Source organism: Dasypus novemcinctus, chromosome 13 (assembly GCF_030445035.2).
Source record: "Dasypus novemcinctus isolate mDasNov1 chromosome 13, mDasNov1.1.hap2, whole genome shotgun sequence".
Lineage (NCBI taxonomy): Eukaryota > Metazoa > Chordata > Mammalia > Cingulata > Dasypodidae > Dasypus > Dasypus novemcinctus.
The window spans coordinates 55,461,572-55,479,374 of NC_080685.1; the positions used below are offsets into that span (position 1 = coordinate 55,461,572).

General features: G+C 41.8%; 1 protein-coding gene across 1 annotated transcript in view; it reads left to right on the forward strand.

Moving 5' to 3' along the window:
* PAPPA2 (pappalysin 2) overlaps positions 1-17,803 on the forward strand; it is a 331,690-nt gene extending 313,887 nt beyond the window's left edge. The window contains exons 21-22 of the mRNA XM_058310161.1: positions 15,922-16,020; positions 17,259-17,803. Of these exons, the coding sequence (XP_058166144.1) occupies positions 15,922-16,020; positions 17,259-17,333 (174 nt within the window). The 3' untranslated portion in view covers positions 17,334-17,803. The remainder of the gene's footprint in view (positions 1-15,921; positions 16,021-17,258) is intronic.

The window sequence follows — 17,803 nt, forward strand, 5'->3', positions numbered from 1 at the left end:
AGTGAGGCCAGTAACTTTTCAGCCCCTTGGACCAGGAGTAATGCATCATTTCTGCTTACTTTCCCATTTACCAGGATGTGATCACATGGCTTCAAGCCCACTCTAAGTGAGGCAGGCGAACACAGGTAAATGGTGAGCATCAAGTATCTCTGTCACAGAGAAAAGATAATGGAATTTGTATTTTAGGAAGAAAATCATGGTGGCAAATTTGATCCATGGAAGTCAGAGTCTTATCATCTTTCACCTGACCGTTGTAACAGTCACTTCATTAAACTGAGGAAGGGGAACGGGAAGGGAGAAAAGAGGCTGAACGCAAAACCATTTCCGTGGTAGAATGGTGAACATTTGATTGTTGGTGTGTTACCTAGAGTGGGGCTGGAATGAAGTTAACTGGATTGGAAGGGTAGGTGGATGTGGATACCAACGACTTGCCTCTCATGTTAACATCTCAGTTTGCTCTGTGATAAGCTCAACCAACAGTTTATCCACACACATTGCTTAAACATTTACTGGGAAACAAAGAAAAGACCTGGCTCCTGCCAATGCAATCGGAAGTGTGTGCTACTTTTTTTAAAGTGTTTTTGATGGTATACTTACGTTGAATGTCCAGTTAAACGAGCTTCTGAAAGAGAAGAGTCATATTTAATTCTTCTCTTTTTACAACCCCCCACCCCCACAATCTAGTTTAATATTACACATTCAGTAAGTATTCAATAATATTCACATTTGGCTATATGATGCTCATTTTCTCCTCTTCTTTGGCTGCTCCTGGCATTTATTCTCTAGTATCTTCTAGTAAATATTGGGGTTCAGAACTGGAATTAGTGCTCTACTTTTTTAATTAGAAAAACCAAGTAGGAAATTGAATAGACTTTATCCAGATATGAAAGATCCTGAACAATTGGCAATACAATATATTCCCCAATATCCTCTCCCTCGTTTGATGGTTTAGAAGTTTAAAATGCTTAAGTTTAATTTTCACCTCTATTGCTCATTCCCTGAGTGGCCTTGGGGCACAGCCCTTTGTCTCATTTTCCTCATCAGTGGAATATGGATAATCATATTAATCTGCCTCACCAGGCAATGTGAGGACTAATTAAAAATGAGATTAGATTCAACTGGAGTCTTTCTAATATGAGAAATATTAAAGTTAGTAGTGCATGTCTGAAATGCTTTTAACTTTCTGGAAATGGTCTCTGACTTCAGAACCACAAGTGACTCTGATAACTGTAGCTGAGACTAGAAAGCTTGCAGCCTGCCTAGCTGGTAAGCCATATCTTACCTCTCCTGCTTTCCTGTTCTGTGTGCCCAGCCTGAGAGCCAGAGCATTGCAACAAAACAGCAGAAACAGCAGAAGCCAATGGTCCCTTTACTTCTTAGCACTCCCTCTGAGAGCTGCTTCTTGCCTCTCTTCCCCTTCCCCCCTCTTCTCAATCAGGATGTCTGGGTATTTGGGGGGTCGGTAAAGCAAGAAAATTGGTAAATTGATAAATTTTCTAAATAATGCATCTCTTTCGCTCACTTGCACTTCTCCACCTAGGCTGAAATTGCCCTGATAGATAGAACAGGGCTTTCTAATTTTATTTAATAGGTAGCTGCCTCCACTAGGTAATTTTGAGGGTGTTAGGCATACTCCTATTTCTCCTTCAAATACCTCTCTCCCCCATGTGGCCTAAAAAGCCCTAAACTCCCTACAATTACAAAATGTTTTTGTTTTTATTTTGCCTTAAAATTGTATCTTTCATTTAATTGCAAATACATATTAGTCATTGATCCCCTAGTATGTCAGCTGTTTTCCAAAGGATTAGGGGAATATTAAGATACTATGATAGGGTTGGATACATTGGTCATGAATATTGTGAGAGGAAGCCAAAGAATCTAACCCAGAGGTGGGGATTTTGGAAAAAAAAGGAGAGATTAGGAGACTGAAAATGAACTTAAATATAGCATTATTATAATTATTTGCTTTTTTTTATTTTATAATTTAATATTTATAATTATTTTGCAATTAAATTAAACTCAATACAGCAATAATATACCCCAACTAACAATAGAACATGAGCGATATCTCAGTATTTCAGAGAAGTTCGCTTATGTCTTTTGCCTGCTATGAGACCACATGTTGTATAGTCATTCTGTCCTTGAAAATGGTGGGATCTCTGGATTATTGGTCATAGTTAGGAGAGGGGAGGAATGACAAGATGGTCCAATAGCTACGTCTGAGAGGGTTTCACAGACATGGAACCATTAAAACCCCTAGCTTCCCGGTTCACTGCTTTGGAAAACATAAAATAGCACTTGGCCATGTGGCGTATTAAGTACTAATGGGAGAGGAATGGTAAAGGAAAAGAAAGAAAACAGGAAAAGAGAGAGAAGAAAGGATGGATGGTAGGAAAGGCGACGATGAGCCAATGTTTATATTTATTGTATACCAGGTGTGTTAAGCACATTTGCATGGATCAGTCCTCTCCACACTGTGAAGAATTAATACTATTATTGTCACACCTACTTTTCTGATGAGAGAATTGTGAGGCTCAGAATGTAATCAACTTCCCAAAGTTCCAGAGCTAGCAGGTATGGGACCAGCATAAGAACCCAGGCAGCCTGATTCAGGGTCCACATTCTTAAACTGGTAGGAAAGAACAACAACATAGAAACAAACAAACAACACAGAGAATAGCAATGTAGGACTTCTAGAAAACTCAAAGAGGGGTGCTGACCACCTATTAGGACATCTTCTTGGACTTCACAAGCTTTAGGCCAGAGAAAGAGGAGAAGAGGAGGCATGTCAATGGACTCTGTTTAGCAAGGCTCAGAGACCAAGGAAATAGGACCAGGGAGCATGTTGTGAAACAGATGCAGCCCATCCATGGGTGAGTGGATGAGATACACAGACAAGCATCCCGTAGATAAAGGGAATGTAAACAAAACACTTGCACAGAGAATAGGTTCCATATGGGTGAAAGCGAGACTGGATGGACTAACCAATTAATGGAGAACAGAAGAGCCATGCTGACAATGCAGGGTGGTGTGGCAGGTTGAGGATGAGAACCACAATAATCAGCCACACAAATTGGGCTGTCCATAGACAAAGGAACTAAAAACGAAACTGGGACTAAAAGAAATAAGACTACTGACAAGAAAATATTCTAAAATAAACATGACACCTCCCTCCTGCCTTTCTTCAATTCAGATGGACATGAGTATTACTAGGGGTGATAAAATTAGTCAAGTCTAATTTGTAGAAAAAGTTTGGCAGAAATTGGGAAGGGGAGTAAATGAGCTAGGATCCTCTAGCCCTGTGTTTATCTGGGAAAATAAAATGCATAGAGCTTCTCACTATGAGCCTAGGACAGGGTTTTGCTGACTATCAGGTTCTGTTTCCCATGACTCAGTCCCTAGATCATATTAAGCGTTGTTTCTAGCTATTTTTTTCAATGAGCAAACTTTTTGAGAAATAGCAGAGTATGACTTGGGTAGAGGACCTACCTGCATCTCCATTGGTCTGCCCAGCAAGTCCTGATAATTTTCCTTTGCAATACCACTTTCATCTGCTTTTTTCCATTTCATTTTATGACTAGCCAATTCTGTTTTTCCCAGTTCATATTTGCTTGGAATCAACTACTAACTGCTCTGTATCCTTCCAGTTCTTGCTTGCTCATACTCCACAATGCCCCAGACCCAACCTTTAAGCACAACTTTTATCTCATTCTTCTGCTACGGAAAAACTTTACTTACTCTCTATTGTCTTCAGGATAAGGACCAAATTCCTTTGGATGAAGATTTTGACCTAGTTCCAAACTTGGGCCATTAATATTCAAGGCAGAAAACCACAGAGATATCTTTTATTTTTCCATGTGGAATTTTGGCTTCTATTTGGTCCTCCTGCTGAGATTTTTCTCCCTACTCTTCTACTCAAATCCTAACCATCCTTCAAGGATTATATCTAATCCCATATACTCCATAAAGTCGTTCTGAAATGCAACAGCCCCCTTCCCATTCTGAACTTCTGTAGCTCTTATCAGTTGGTGCTACCATTTATTACTTTGGCCGCTGATCCTCCGTTTGTCTCTGAATTCTTTCCTCTTGTTTCAGATGTCATTCAGGTTTTCCTTATATGTTGCTTATGCCACTAAAATTTCATTAAAGTAAAGACTGTCATGTGTAAGACCTGGCATGATGCTTTGACATAGGAGACACATTAAGTATTTATTGATTGGGTATCCCAGGATTCCAGCAACTAGTTCAGTACCTGATGCATATCTCTTCTTATATATATATATATTTTTTCTTCTTTATTTTCTTTTAAATGCTACATTAAAAAAATATGAGGTCCCCATATACCCTCCACCCCACCAATACTACCCCTCCCACATTAACAAACTCTTCCATCATTGTGGCACATCCACTGCACCCGGCGAATACATTCTGGAGAACCGCTGCAGCACATGGACCATATATGTCTTTTTGAAATTAAGTATTCTAGATGATACATTTCTCATGGATTTCTGCGACATTGACATTTCTTCATGCCCATAGTTACAGTGAGAGATTGGAACAAGTGAGACTGAGAAGCGGAATGGGGCAATGGTGATAATGATGGCGGCAGCATGAGCATGTCAGGATGTTTATAACACAGGCCTGGCAGCAGACAGGGGCACTTTGTCTTACCTTGGGACAGGTCCCTTAACCTAGCTGGTCCTTGGTTTACTTATTTGCAAGTTGGCCATGATAGTGGTACCTACCTCACTGGGTTGTTGGGAGCTTTCAGTAAGATAATGTGTACAAAAACCCTGTAGCACAGTGCCGTGTGCAAAGTACATAACATAGATAAAATAAAAATAATGTCTTGCTTGTATTTGATGGTTTGTAGTATGTAAAATTATTTTTAACTTTAGATTTGTTCCTCATGTGTCAAACATCCAGAGATATTGTGTGTGTAGTAGTAGTAGTAACAAAAGCATTTTATCTTATATGTATCTCTAATATAATTAGTATATACTATTATGTCCATCTTAAGTGTATATCTTATATATATGAGAGAGAAAGCATATATAAGTACCATATGTATGTGTGGGTCTGTGTGTGTGTATATATATACATTTGCACACAAGTACATATATGAAAGAATAAGAGAGAAGTGATGTGGATCTATCCCATGAAAACACAAAATTTAGATTTTCATCTATCCAAAAGTGAAACATTTCAATCTTTGTGAAGAACTGGGTGTGGTATCAGAATGACAAAAGTCTTTGTAAACCACTTTGGTTTCCTCAAACTCCTCTTCTCACCATAGTTGTCTTCCCTGCTTTCTTCCTCTTATTTCTCTCAGTGTGCTTGATTGCTGAGGAAGAGAGAAAGGGAGTGAGGGAGGGAAGAAAAGAAGAGGGAGGGAATGAAAGAGAATGGGAAAGAAAAAAATACTCAGCAAACAGTAGGAAGGCCAAGAAAAATATTTAATTCAAACAATGAATATTGTTATTTCCTCCCACAGTCTGCATTCCCAGTCATCTTCCACGGGCAGGCTTGGGGAGCCAAGAAATGCCGAGCTTCCTGGCATGTGTGTGGTGGGGGGCAGGGGCAAGCATGCGTGTCTGGGCTGTGGTGGAACATTCCTGGCTCGGCCTGCCTCAACCTCCCATGCGCTGAAGGCTGGCCACAAAACCAGGGACAGGGACAGAGAGAAGTAAAAGCTAAAACTTTGAGCAGGACTCAGACTATCTGCCCTGTACTGCCTTCTTGGATTCACACTCTTTTCCTTCTCTTTCCCGCAGCTGTAGGTTTTCTACTCTTGACGTGTATCTGTCTCCTCATCCTTTCATCTCCTTCACCTTCCAGAGCTGTGTAAGCTTGAACAGAGCACATGCTGCTTAATGTTCCAGTCACGTGGGGGGTTGGTCCAGGCACAACATTTGGGAAAGAGCCAAGAGAAGAGGAGCTGAGGGAGTGACAGATAGAGGTGACAGGAGTGTGTGGATAGGGCACCACGAGGTCCCACCCTGCTCAGCAAGATGCCTGCTATACCCTGAAATTCTGCTCTCTGAATTTCATTCTTCTGAATCTTTAAGTTTGCGGCTCGTGGTAGCCTACTGTTAGTGAAATACACCTGGAAGAGTGATGCTAAGCCATTTTCAGGTGATGTGTGAGGGAGAACAATTGATCATGAAAATAGACACCTGAGGAGGCTGGGGACGAGCTGGAGGTACCTAGGAGGAAAGGCAGGAGGAGTGGAAAACAAACGCGTGTTCCAGCATCTTAGTTTCATAGAGTCATTTCTGGAGAGGATCTGCTAGTTTCTCTTAAGAATATTTCATTAAGTACCTATTATATATTAGATACTATGCTGATGCAGGGGTTTCATTGCTGATGGAAGGAAAAGAGGATAGAAAAGTGAGCTAAACAAAGGAGCATCCCATGGAACTGACAGAGTTTGAATTTGCTGTGTTCGATGTTTCCATCTCCGACCTTTCCATCCCTGGCTCTAACTAACCAGAGAGGTGGCAGGAAATTACCACCATTCCTTTTTAAAAATCTATCCATTTTTAAAAGATGAGAACCAAGTGCCATCCAGCAAGATTGTCCTATAAAATTGTCTTACAGGCCACCTATACCACTCCCACTCTGAAAACAAGAAAGAGAAATCACTAGATTAGCAGGCACACCAACCCCAGCCATGAAGCCCAAAACAAGGTCTGATGGTGTGTAATCATTCATTTTTGCCAGGATCCCAAGCACAGACATCAGTGCTCTGGTCATCCAGCTCTCAGGCCACCTGGAGGACTGCTGCCATGCCTGGACAGCATTTTGAGATACATTGCCCTATGGTTTGAGAAGGAAGAAGGCCATGAAATCAGACCCTGACTGCAAAGGGTTGGGAATCATGGGCGTAAATAGATCCAGACTGGCAGGCTGGAGCATGTCAGCTGCTCCAGAAGAAAGGGGAGAAAGCATGGAAATCAGGAATGGGGACTGACTGAGGAAGAGAGATTTTGTTTTGCTTTGTTTTGTTTGTTTTAGGACATGGAGTTGGGGTGTGATGCAGAAGGGTCAGGGAATGCCTTGTGGGTGGTTGTGGAGATTTGAGGAAGGAATAAAGATGGTAACAGAAGCTGAAGCACTGGGTATTTTCACCATCTGCAAAGTTTGGGTGGCAGGTGGGGAGGGTGATGCGGGAGACGCCTCTGGACATGCAGGGCAACACATGTTCTCATCAGTAACAATCACTCACAATGGTGTTACTTCTCCATGGAGGAGAAGATCGAACACTGGTGGGATAACTGTGTTGTGTGTGTGTGATTTTTGAAGCCCCCTAAGGTAGCTTGGTAAAGGGACCTGGAGAGGTGTTCTTTTCCCTTACCTCTATCCCTGGAGAATCAGTGCTCTAAATTTGAGCCAGTGTTCTTCTGGGATTGATAGATGTGAACTGTTCATGACCACTCCTCACCCCATCTTCACCATTTGGGGGTTCAGCCACTCAAGTCACTTTGGGCAAAGGGGAGAAGTCTGTGTGTCTGTAAGTAATGTGGAGTCTGTGTTACTCTGGGTCCTTATTTGTAGCCAAACAAAAGGGGTGGGTAGATTATTTTTGGCTAAAAAGTAAGTCACAGAGTCTTCTCACCTTCCTGTTTTCCTGTGGCTCCCATCAGGGAAGAGGTGTCTGCCATGGTTTGGAGGTTTTCAGTGGCCAGGACACCCAAATCACAACTCTGGTTTCAAGGAGAGCCGTAGTTTCCCAGGGCCAGCCAGGCCTTTCCCACTCTGGTTTTCACCAGTTCCAGACACATTCCCCTTGTCTCCGGCTCTGTCTCCTTTGAGACTCAGATGCATGCTTTTGTGGGCAAAGTGGATGAGGCAGGAGGCTGTCAGGGATGAGAGCACCCACAGTTTTGACTCTAAGTGTTAGTGGCAGAATCTTGAAGTTTGTCGTGCCAGTATCTCCATGGAGAAAACTCAGACACCAAAACTTATGGCAAAAACAGTGGTGGCTTTCCTGCTGCCTTCATAAAACTCTGATTTACAGAGTGCTGACTGTAGGTCAGGCACTGCGCTGAGCATTGCACCTCCATTTGCTTGCTTGTTCCCCACAACAACCCTATGAGGTGGGTGGTGTTATCCCCAGATACCAAGAAGAAAGCTGATGCTTACTTAAGTAACTTGCTTTGAGTTTAATAGAGGGTAAGGGACAGAACTGCATCTGAGCATAGACTTTTCTAATACTGCACCCCATGATCTTAATCACTGTACTTGATCATTTTCCTGGGCAGAAGTTATTAAGCCCTGGATTCCTTCAAGCACACTTTGAAGCAGATGAAAACATTACACATTAAAGCAGTCACTTGACCTTATTTTGCTTGCTTTTCTTTTTCCGTCTCAATTTATCCTAACTCTCCCAGAAGAGATGACTTTTTGCACTATTTGATGATTTCCATTCTAAGACTTTGCTTTGGTGCTGATGTTAGATATAGATAAGCCTATTATAATCAGGCTTCTCTTTCAGTGCCTGTAAAAGTATATATTTGCGCTTCCATTTTTGAGGGTCTGGTGGTTTGCACAGGCAGAGGCTCAAGGCCCTCATATGGCCCAGTAATGCCCAATAGACTATAAGCCTGGACCCCGGGCTCCTATCCCTCCTTCTGTACTTTGTCCACCACACTAGGTTGCCTGTGTATCTCCATGGCCTTTCTTCCAATTACGTCCTGCTTCTCTCAGGTTTGTAGAACGGACCCTTGGCCTTCAAGGAGATATTCCTTTTGCCGTTTCACTTCTTAGCTGAAAACCCAGCAGGTTCTTAACATCTGAGGGATTTTTCCAAGGCCTGGATTTGAATCAGGTAGGCTTCAGAGTTGGCAGGCAGGGGCAAATCTCTTGACCCCCAGGTGAGCTGAGCTGCCCATGCAGCATGTCTGTGTTATTCCATGCCAGTCCTCACAAGCATTGTCTTCTTATTACAATTCTAGCATCATCAGTTTTCCCCACCTTGCAAAGGTACATTACCTAGGCTCCTACTCCTGATCAGTTGTTACAACCCAACCACTTGATTGCGGATATTTGTACGCATTCCTAGGACAGCCATAGTCAGTGCATTTTCTGCTCTCATTTTCAGCTTCTCTTTAGTATTTGGCACCTAGGGATTTCCCTTCCTTTTCTTATGATCCCAGGTGCTAAGAGGATATTGTTGAATTTTACCCTCTACTTCTAAATGTTTTATAAAGGGAGTACTTCCAGAATGCCTGTTCCACTATCTCTTCCCACTTTCAAAAATGAAAATGTAACTCTCTACCTAGTCCAATACTCTGCTTCTTGTAGGAAAAAATATATATACATTTATATATATGATTTATCTCAACTCCAGTGTCTGTTTGCAGTAAGAAAAGGACTTGATGCCCATTAAAGCTATACCTATGTCTAAATTATGTGATTCTTATTAGAAAGCAACATGCCTAGTAAATTTCCTATCAACAGAGTAATAATGAAAAGTAGAAATCTGGTCATAAATTGTGCCAAGGAAATGCAGTTAGCTACTCACTCCAAATAGGGCGACCATTTATTTATTTGTTAAGAACTGACTGTGCATCAGGCACTAAGCTAGTATGGGTGACAAAGATGATTAGGCTCTGAGTCATTGGCAGCACAGCTCAGTAGAATTCAGGGCCACCATCTCTATGGCTAACTCCCTAGAACAACCTTAAGGGAAACAGATTTGGCTCAATGGATAGAGCATCTGCCTACCACATGGGAGGTCCAGGGTTCAAACCCAGGGCTTCCTGGCCCATGTGATAAGCTGACCCATGCATAGTGCTGATGCATGCAGGGAGTGCTGTGCCATGCAGGGGTGGCCCCTGCATAGGCAAGGAGTGTGCCCTGTAAGGAGAGCCGCCCAGGGCGAAAAAAGTGCAGCCTGCCCAGGCGTGGCACTGCACACATGGAGAGCTGATGCAACAAGATGACGCAACAAAAAAGGACACAGATTCCCAGTGCCACTGACAAGAATTCAAGCAGACACAGAAGAAGACACAGCAAATGGACACAGAGAGCAAACAAATGAGGGGGGTGCGGGGAAGGGGAGAGGAAAAAAAATAAGTAGAACAGCCTAAAACAGGAAATAGGTCAGCAGATTACATAACATAAATAAGAAACTCTGTTTACTTTTGAGAAGTTTCCAACGTGATATAAGGAGGAGAGCCTGGCAGCTTTTCTTCTTGATATTTCTTCACTTATTATATGATAATATAATATATAATATATATATTATAATATAATGTGCATATATGGATGCAATATATCATTGTAAGTCAGAGGCAAGGAGAACTCTCTCAGTCTCTTCTTTCTAGGATACTATTACTCCACAGTCCATCCCAGGACGTCCGTCTATTTTAAACTTGTACATTCCAAGAAGACTGTAGTAACTGCAAGGCTGCCATCATTGACACTTCTCCACTGTCCTCCCAAGTGGTGAACGCTGTAGGAATGAAGCAACTACACGTCCTCTCTTCCTCAGATGACTGCAGTGAGCTGCACAGTGCCTGGCTTTAGCATTCAGATTCCAGGAATAAATGATTCTGGGTTGCAGGCATCTGCTGATGTGATTGGGACATAGTACTGCTTCTTCCTGGATATATCGGCCTCTTGGGAAATATGGGCCATCCAGCCCCATCTCAGAAGGAGCTGTGGTACCAGCTTGCTTATTTGGGATAAAACTTTACCCACAACTGAGAAAAATATTAATAGACGTGGGGTCGGGAGAGGGCAGAATTGAGATTATGTGGGACTGTTTCTTTGTCTCTGTGTTGGATCACTGGGCTCACTGTATTTTTAATGCGCCTGCAACTAAGCCCTTTTTAGGGCTACCAAAGGAATTTAAGTAATCCTGCTCCCCTGCCATGACAACTGCCACTAATTACCCAGAGGGAGACCAAACTTCAGAGATTAAGGGCCCAGGCCCTCAAAACACTCCTTTCACTTCAGACACCACTGCAAGCTCAGGGGTTCCCAGGACCCTTCATTTCTTACTAACTGGCCACTATTAATAATTTCTGGGTTCCCACTACTTCCTAAGGTACAATTAATAGAATAATACAGAATTCAGGAAAGTACTGTACTTATGATTACAATTTTATAATAGCAAAAGGGATACAAATCAGAACCAGCCAAAAGAAGAGAGGCATAGGGCAAGGTCTGGGAGAGTCCCAGATATGAAACTTCCAGTGTCCTCTCCCAAGAGAGTCAGGGCATCATCCTCCTGGCACATCAATGTATGGCAATACTCAAGAAATATTGTCAACCAAGGAAACTCACCAAGCTTCAGTGTCCAGAGTCTTTATTGGGGTTTCATTATGCAAGCACTGTTGAGTGAATGATTAGCCATGTGATTGACCTCATTCTACAGCCCCCCTCTCCTCCTGGTTAGGCTGACATCAGGGGCTTAAAAGCCCAGCCCTCTAATCACATGGTTGGTCTATGGGGTCTGGCCAGGCCCCATCCTAAATCATCCTCTTAGCACAAAATATCTGATATGGTGGGGGGCAGGGTAGAGGGTGGGCCACCATGTATAACAAAAACTCTTGTCAATAGGGAGATTCCAAACATTTAGAGGTTACCCCCCAGGAGCCAGGACAAAACTAGACCACTTTTTGGGTAAAGTTAATTATTCATTAATTAAACTACCAGAAATATGGTCATGAGATCAGGAATCAAACAATCTGGGCTCTGTTCCCAGGATTGCCACTAACTAATTTTGTGAACAAGAAATTTCACTTTTTAAGGCTCCATTTCATCTTTTGTAAAATGAGGGTTTTATGCTAAATAATCTTTAAGGCTCCATCCAGCCTTAGAATGTTGTGGATCTATGCCCCTTTCAAAAAATACAAAAATTAATTAAATAGGCAAATAGAGTTCTAGTCATTACTGGTCCCTCAGGAGCCTCAAAGGTATCCCAAATATAGACCCAGAGATTCCAGTGAGCTCCACCTTTGATGTTCTTTGTGGTCTTTGGGTATAAAACCCCAGGAAAACAGACACAACAGGTATGCATTTGGGATAAGAGGGAGAATGCCAGTCAGACCAGAGGCCATTATTCAATATAGAGCCAAAGGAAAAGGAAAATGAAAGCACATATTTGAATACATTTGCATATGACTTCCCTCTGTTACAAGGACCCCGCTGGATGCTGTACCACAGCTACCTTGGGAAAGAGCCTTCTTTGGGCCAATAGGCAGCCTAACTGATGGGAAGAAATGGATGTGGGTATGATTTGTCATCACATAACTGGAGGATTTGATGAGAAATGATATGGGAAAGAGAGAAAATAGTGTTAGGCGTTAGTTAAAACTTTGACTAGCATCTTCTGCCTCAAACTCTCCTCAAGACAATAATGCAGGGTTCTGCTCTACTCCTTCTCACAGGGCAATAGTCACTTCTGGCTAAGGGTCCAACCTGTAGGTTATCAGAGCTGATGGTCTAAAGTCAAACTTACCTGTCTAAAATGTCAGTGTGGTCTTGAGTTCTGTTGCACATTGTAGAAGAAAAACGTTCCTAATCTTTTTCAAGTAATAAGGTATCAATCAGTAAAAAGTTTATGGAACCCTTCCTGAGGGCATACTCTATGACAGGCCATCCTGGACCACCCATCTTTCTGTCTTCACCCCATTATTCCCTTAGACAGTCATTCCAGGCTCCTTTTCCTCCTCAGAATTATCCAGTCTTAAGCTTTACTCAGAGAGTATGGATGTAGCAGAGCCAGTCCTTGGAAGCTCATGACAATCCCCCCACCTAAATATGGATTAAGTCTTTCTCTCCTAACCATGTCTCTATGCTCGCTCTCATCACAATGAGTTATAATTGCTTATGGTGGTTCCCTCCAGGGAAAAAGCTACATTTTATGTCTTTGTATCTCTAAAACAGTGCCTGGCAAGGAATAAAGAATACTGAGTGACTAACGAGATCACTACATTCTTAGACAGTGGACAGGGCCACCATCTCTATGACCAACTCCCCAGAGTTAAACAGGAAATAAGTCTCCAGGTTATATAGCTTGAAGAAGAGACTACTTTTTCATTTGAGATGTTTCCAATGTGATATAAGTGGAATAGACAGACAGCATTTCTTCTTAGTATTTCACTGCTTACACAGAGCCATTAATTGGCCACTTCATCTGTCCAGAACACAACTATACTGAGAGGTTGGCAAAAAAATCTTTCCTATAACAACTAAAATAGGTATCATAAAGCTCATACATCATAAGACGAGTAATTCAGGCTCTCTCTCAGATATTAGATTTGCTTTAGCTATAATTGTAAGAAGCTTGACTCTCTGGCTCAGAGATATATCATCTATAAGGTGTCTGTGTGGTTGTGTGTGTATGTTTTGGAGGAGGCACATTTATTGAAGGGGTAAATAGAACAATGCAGACAGCCTCCCTGTACAGTGAAAATAATAGATATTAATGTTGATGATGACTTGAGTTTTCAAGAATTCACATTTTCTTCTCTGTAAGTTGTTAAAAGCAGGGAAGCAGGCATTTTATAATGCTTTATCAATGGTTAAAATGAAAAAGTGGCCCCTAGAGGCTTCAGGTATGTGAAAAATAGACTTATGTATATATACTAATTTTCTTATGTTGCCAGATAAGTGAAGTTTATGCATGGACTGAAATTACCTATGTATACATTGTTCAGAGAAACCAAGTCCAGTAACCTTCCTTGGGAAAGTTTCCTTTTGAGATGAGTGCTGTCCCGAACTTGACGCCTTTCGTTTATTGAGACTAAAATCTCCTTAGTCTACATCTAGCCCTCCAATGCAATGCTTTTAAAACTTTGGATCAATTCGTCATTTTTTCCCTGCCTATTTTTTCCATTGTAACTTTGGACTCAAGTTGTCAAGCTTCCCAGGCACAGGTTGCCATAGGAGACTCTGTTTGTTTAGGGTGGAGTGGTTGTTTTTGGCAGGTTGGGGGAGGAACAATTAATTCTAATAGGTATATTGTAAATTAAATATGTGAGGCTTTCCAACCTTTTCTCCTTTTTATAAAGTCCCTTCTCTTCCCAGATGACCCTTTAAGAGCAGAGAAGAAACAGTTTCTAGAAATCACCTCTGGATTATAGCATAAGAAGTCCAGTGGCACCTAGAGAATGTCATCTAAGTCATTAGTTATCTTTTCAACATAAATTTGGAAATGTTCTTGAAATGAACAACCATCCTTGGTGAAGACTTGGGAATGAAAAATTCCCTAGGATCCTTTATTAGCCTATTCAGGTATTTAAGCTGCTCTTATGAAGAGGAAGATATTCGTTTGGTATATCATATGTGTAGGAAAAGCATTTTTAGTATTTGTTGGGTTTTTATAGTCAGTTACATGGAAAAGAAATAAGGAGCAGGTTAAAGTGTTGCCAAGAGTCAATCAGGGTTGAAGAAAAAGTAACAGATACCGTGTTGGATGAGGAAAATATATTCCAAACTCTTGGGGAAAAAAAAAAGACAACAAACCTCTGGGGACTTGGAGTAGATATATCTGGTCCTTGTGGGAGGCCCCGAGAGCATCTATCAGTGTTTAAAATGTAGGTTTTTGTATCTTAATTCCTATTATTTCATTGCAATTTTGGAGCAAAGTCCTGCTGGTATAGTTATTCCAAGCTCTCTGGGGCCAGAGTAACTGGCTTCAGTGTTAAAGACATATACTCATCTCTGAATCTTTTTCTTTTATCCCAGTGAGGCCCGTGTTGAAAACAGAATTCATTATCACTTCCTGCTCTCAACTGACATTGCTGTGCAGCTGTGAGACAGCTGTTGACTTCCACCCCACAAGTAGCAGCATTTCAGTGGTTGGCAGAGTGGTATACATCTCGGATTATGTTCAAATAACCTCAGGACCCCATAGAATAAATCAAAACATTGAAGTAATAACTTTGATGAGCTCGTTCTGATGTAACGCAACTGCTGAAAATTGCTTAATAGGCATTTTTAAATTTAGTGGCCAATCTCTTCATAGCACAGTAAAAGAAGGAATAGTCCTTCTCTTTGACATTTAAGGAGGGTGCAGGGGGAGAGAAAGTGTTTTGAGTATGTAAACTGTAAGGTGCCCTCAGAACTCAGGTGTCTGCAGAGTATCTCAGTTCCCAAAGAGTTGGCTGCAAGATGCTTCCTGACGTTTTACAGTTGCATCAGCAGTACAGGATGTGGCTCCACCAATGTTATTGAGTAAGTGGCTGACTAGCATGCCCTCTAGGATGCTGTAGGATTGTTTGACCACAGGGGCAAGACAGGAGGACTCTCTGGAGAAACAAAGCATTGGGATGCTGAGTTGTTTTACTGCTTCTTCCTGTTCTTGTCATACATTCCCTTTTGGGGTGAAACACTCCATTAATTTTGGTTTGACCAAGGCCCCTTTCCCATTTGGCTCCCGTTAACTTGCAGCATGAGTCTGTGGTCTTTAATCTGTGAGAAGCTGCAAAGTGTGAACAGACATGATTTCTAATCCTAATTTCTGCCTGATTTTAGTAGTGTAACCCAGGGCAATTCTTGTCATTGCTATGCATCTCAGTTTCTTCCCTGATAAATGGAACTTTTAAAGCCAGCACTGCTTAATGCACAGGCTTTTTCTGATGATCCACAGAGTTAAAATGTCTGAAACGGATTTGGAACCTACATAATAAAAGCATCTATTATTACAAGAAAGCAGAAAAGTTGCATAAGGAGTTTAAATCAACCATCTAAGTCCCTACAGTCGACCAGGAGCAGGTGAAATTTGATGATTCTCTTAGGCCCAATGATCTTACCTTGAGATTTTCCAACTTCTTAGGAATGTGAGGTCAATTTGTATTCTGCCCCTTGAATGCTCTATCACTGTTTATGTTGGGGGTAAAGGGAAAGTATTGCAAGGCACAATGAAGTTGGACTTAGGCACTGACCTGCAACCTCTTTTACCAGCCTTTTCAAGCAGATGGTTGGTGTGATACTATCAACAACCGGGCCTACTGCCACTACGATGGGGGAGATTGCTGCTCGTCCACGCTGTCCTCCAAGAAGGTAAGTGAGGATACCTGGGGATGGGGAGAGAGGGCAGTACCTCAGGAAGAAAGACAGATGCTTTGGCCAGCACTCCTTCATAGTCAATCTCTCCAAAAAGAGCCGGGAGGTTCTCAGAGGGGTTGCCCTTATGCACACCTGAGCAGAGTCCCAGAGACAGATAAAAGTAGACCTGTGATCAGGGTACACAAGAATCAGGATCAAGAAGGTACTTCATCCTTCATCCCTCTGTTGACTACTAAATCACATTTTACTCAATATGAGCAAATACACTGGAAAATTTCCCCAAACAATCCTACCCATTCTCCAGCCCACTTGTCCAGTCACCAAGGCCTTCTCTTCAGTGTGCTGGGGCCATTAATTTATGTGATCATCCTATTTATGTTTATCTTATTTGATTGTGAAGTCCCAAAGTGTAGGGTTTTTGCCACTTTTACATCTTGTCTCCCAAGTCCCCATTTCTCTCCAGTGCTAGTTATGGACACTCAAAAGTACTGTTTATCTGTTGGTAGCAGTACAAGAAAGAAGATGGTAACTTTTGCTGGTCCATCTCTGGCATGGGGGAGGGGCAATTACATAGCTGACAGCCAGTCCATCCTCAGACAATGCTGTGGGGAGATGAAGTTTCCTCCAGCCAAAGTATACCGCACGCTCAAAAAGGACTAAAACTCATGCTTATGAAGATAGCAAAGATGACTCAATGGCCCCAAGAACACTGAGAAGTAGGATTTGGAGAGGTTGGCTCTGGAGTCTAGGCTTTCCAGATAGTAGTACTATGTTCTTGGGTTTGGTTACCCACCTTCTTTTGGTCTTCCCTGTAAAAAGAACTAGCATTCATCTTATTTACATTGCAGGGATATTTTGAAGATGATAAAAACAGCAAAAATAATAAAAGCAGTAGTTGTAGGATTAGTGATAATAATAGAAGTAGTAGTGACAGAATTACAGAACGACTATGGGGTACTGGTGATGTGTAAGCATTTTATACCCATCATCTTAATTAAATTACACAGATACCCTCTTGAATATATACTTGTGTTCTCTCCATTTTATAAAAGAAGGAACTGAAGCAAGGAAGAGTTACCTTGCCTAATGCAACATGGTGTGTAAGTAAGGTTGAATTTCAGTTCCATGATATGAACACATAAATGCACATTTACTCCAGGATCCAGTGAGATAAGAAAATGTGCAGCTCAACACAAAAATGGTTTGTTTTAGCTTCTCTTTGGTTTCCCTAGGTCATTCCATTTGCTGCTGACTGTGACCTGGATGAATGTACCTGCCGAGACCCCAAGGCTGAAGAAAATCAGTAACCCTTTCTCCACTGCCCTGGAGGCAGTAAGAAAGAGAGGCCTCTACTGGAGCAGCAAGGCATGAATGAAGAAGAAAAGTCATGAAACAAAGAAAGGAGGGGAGCATGAAAGATCTTATAAGAAAAGCAAGAGGATTTTATAGGTGCCAACTGTTGCTTTAAGTGGCCAAGGAGGGAAGAACCATGGGCAAAATTTCTTCAAAGTGTCAGTTGATTAAAAGTAGGAGGAGAAATATGGTAGATATACATGGACCCTCCTTCCTCACTTATATTATATTTAATCCCCATCCTCAATTGTCCTACTCCCAATTCTGCACCCTGCCAACTATTTAGCTGTACTCAACTTATAAACCCATACCAAAATTCTAGAAGAGAAGTTGCCTGGGACACTGCTAATACCCATTTGGAATGGATTGCCATCTTTCAGGGCTCATCTACTCTAAACTGGCTCTCTCCCTTTCTTTTGTGTAG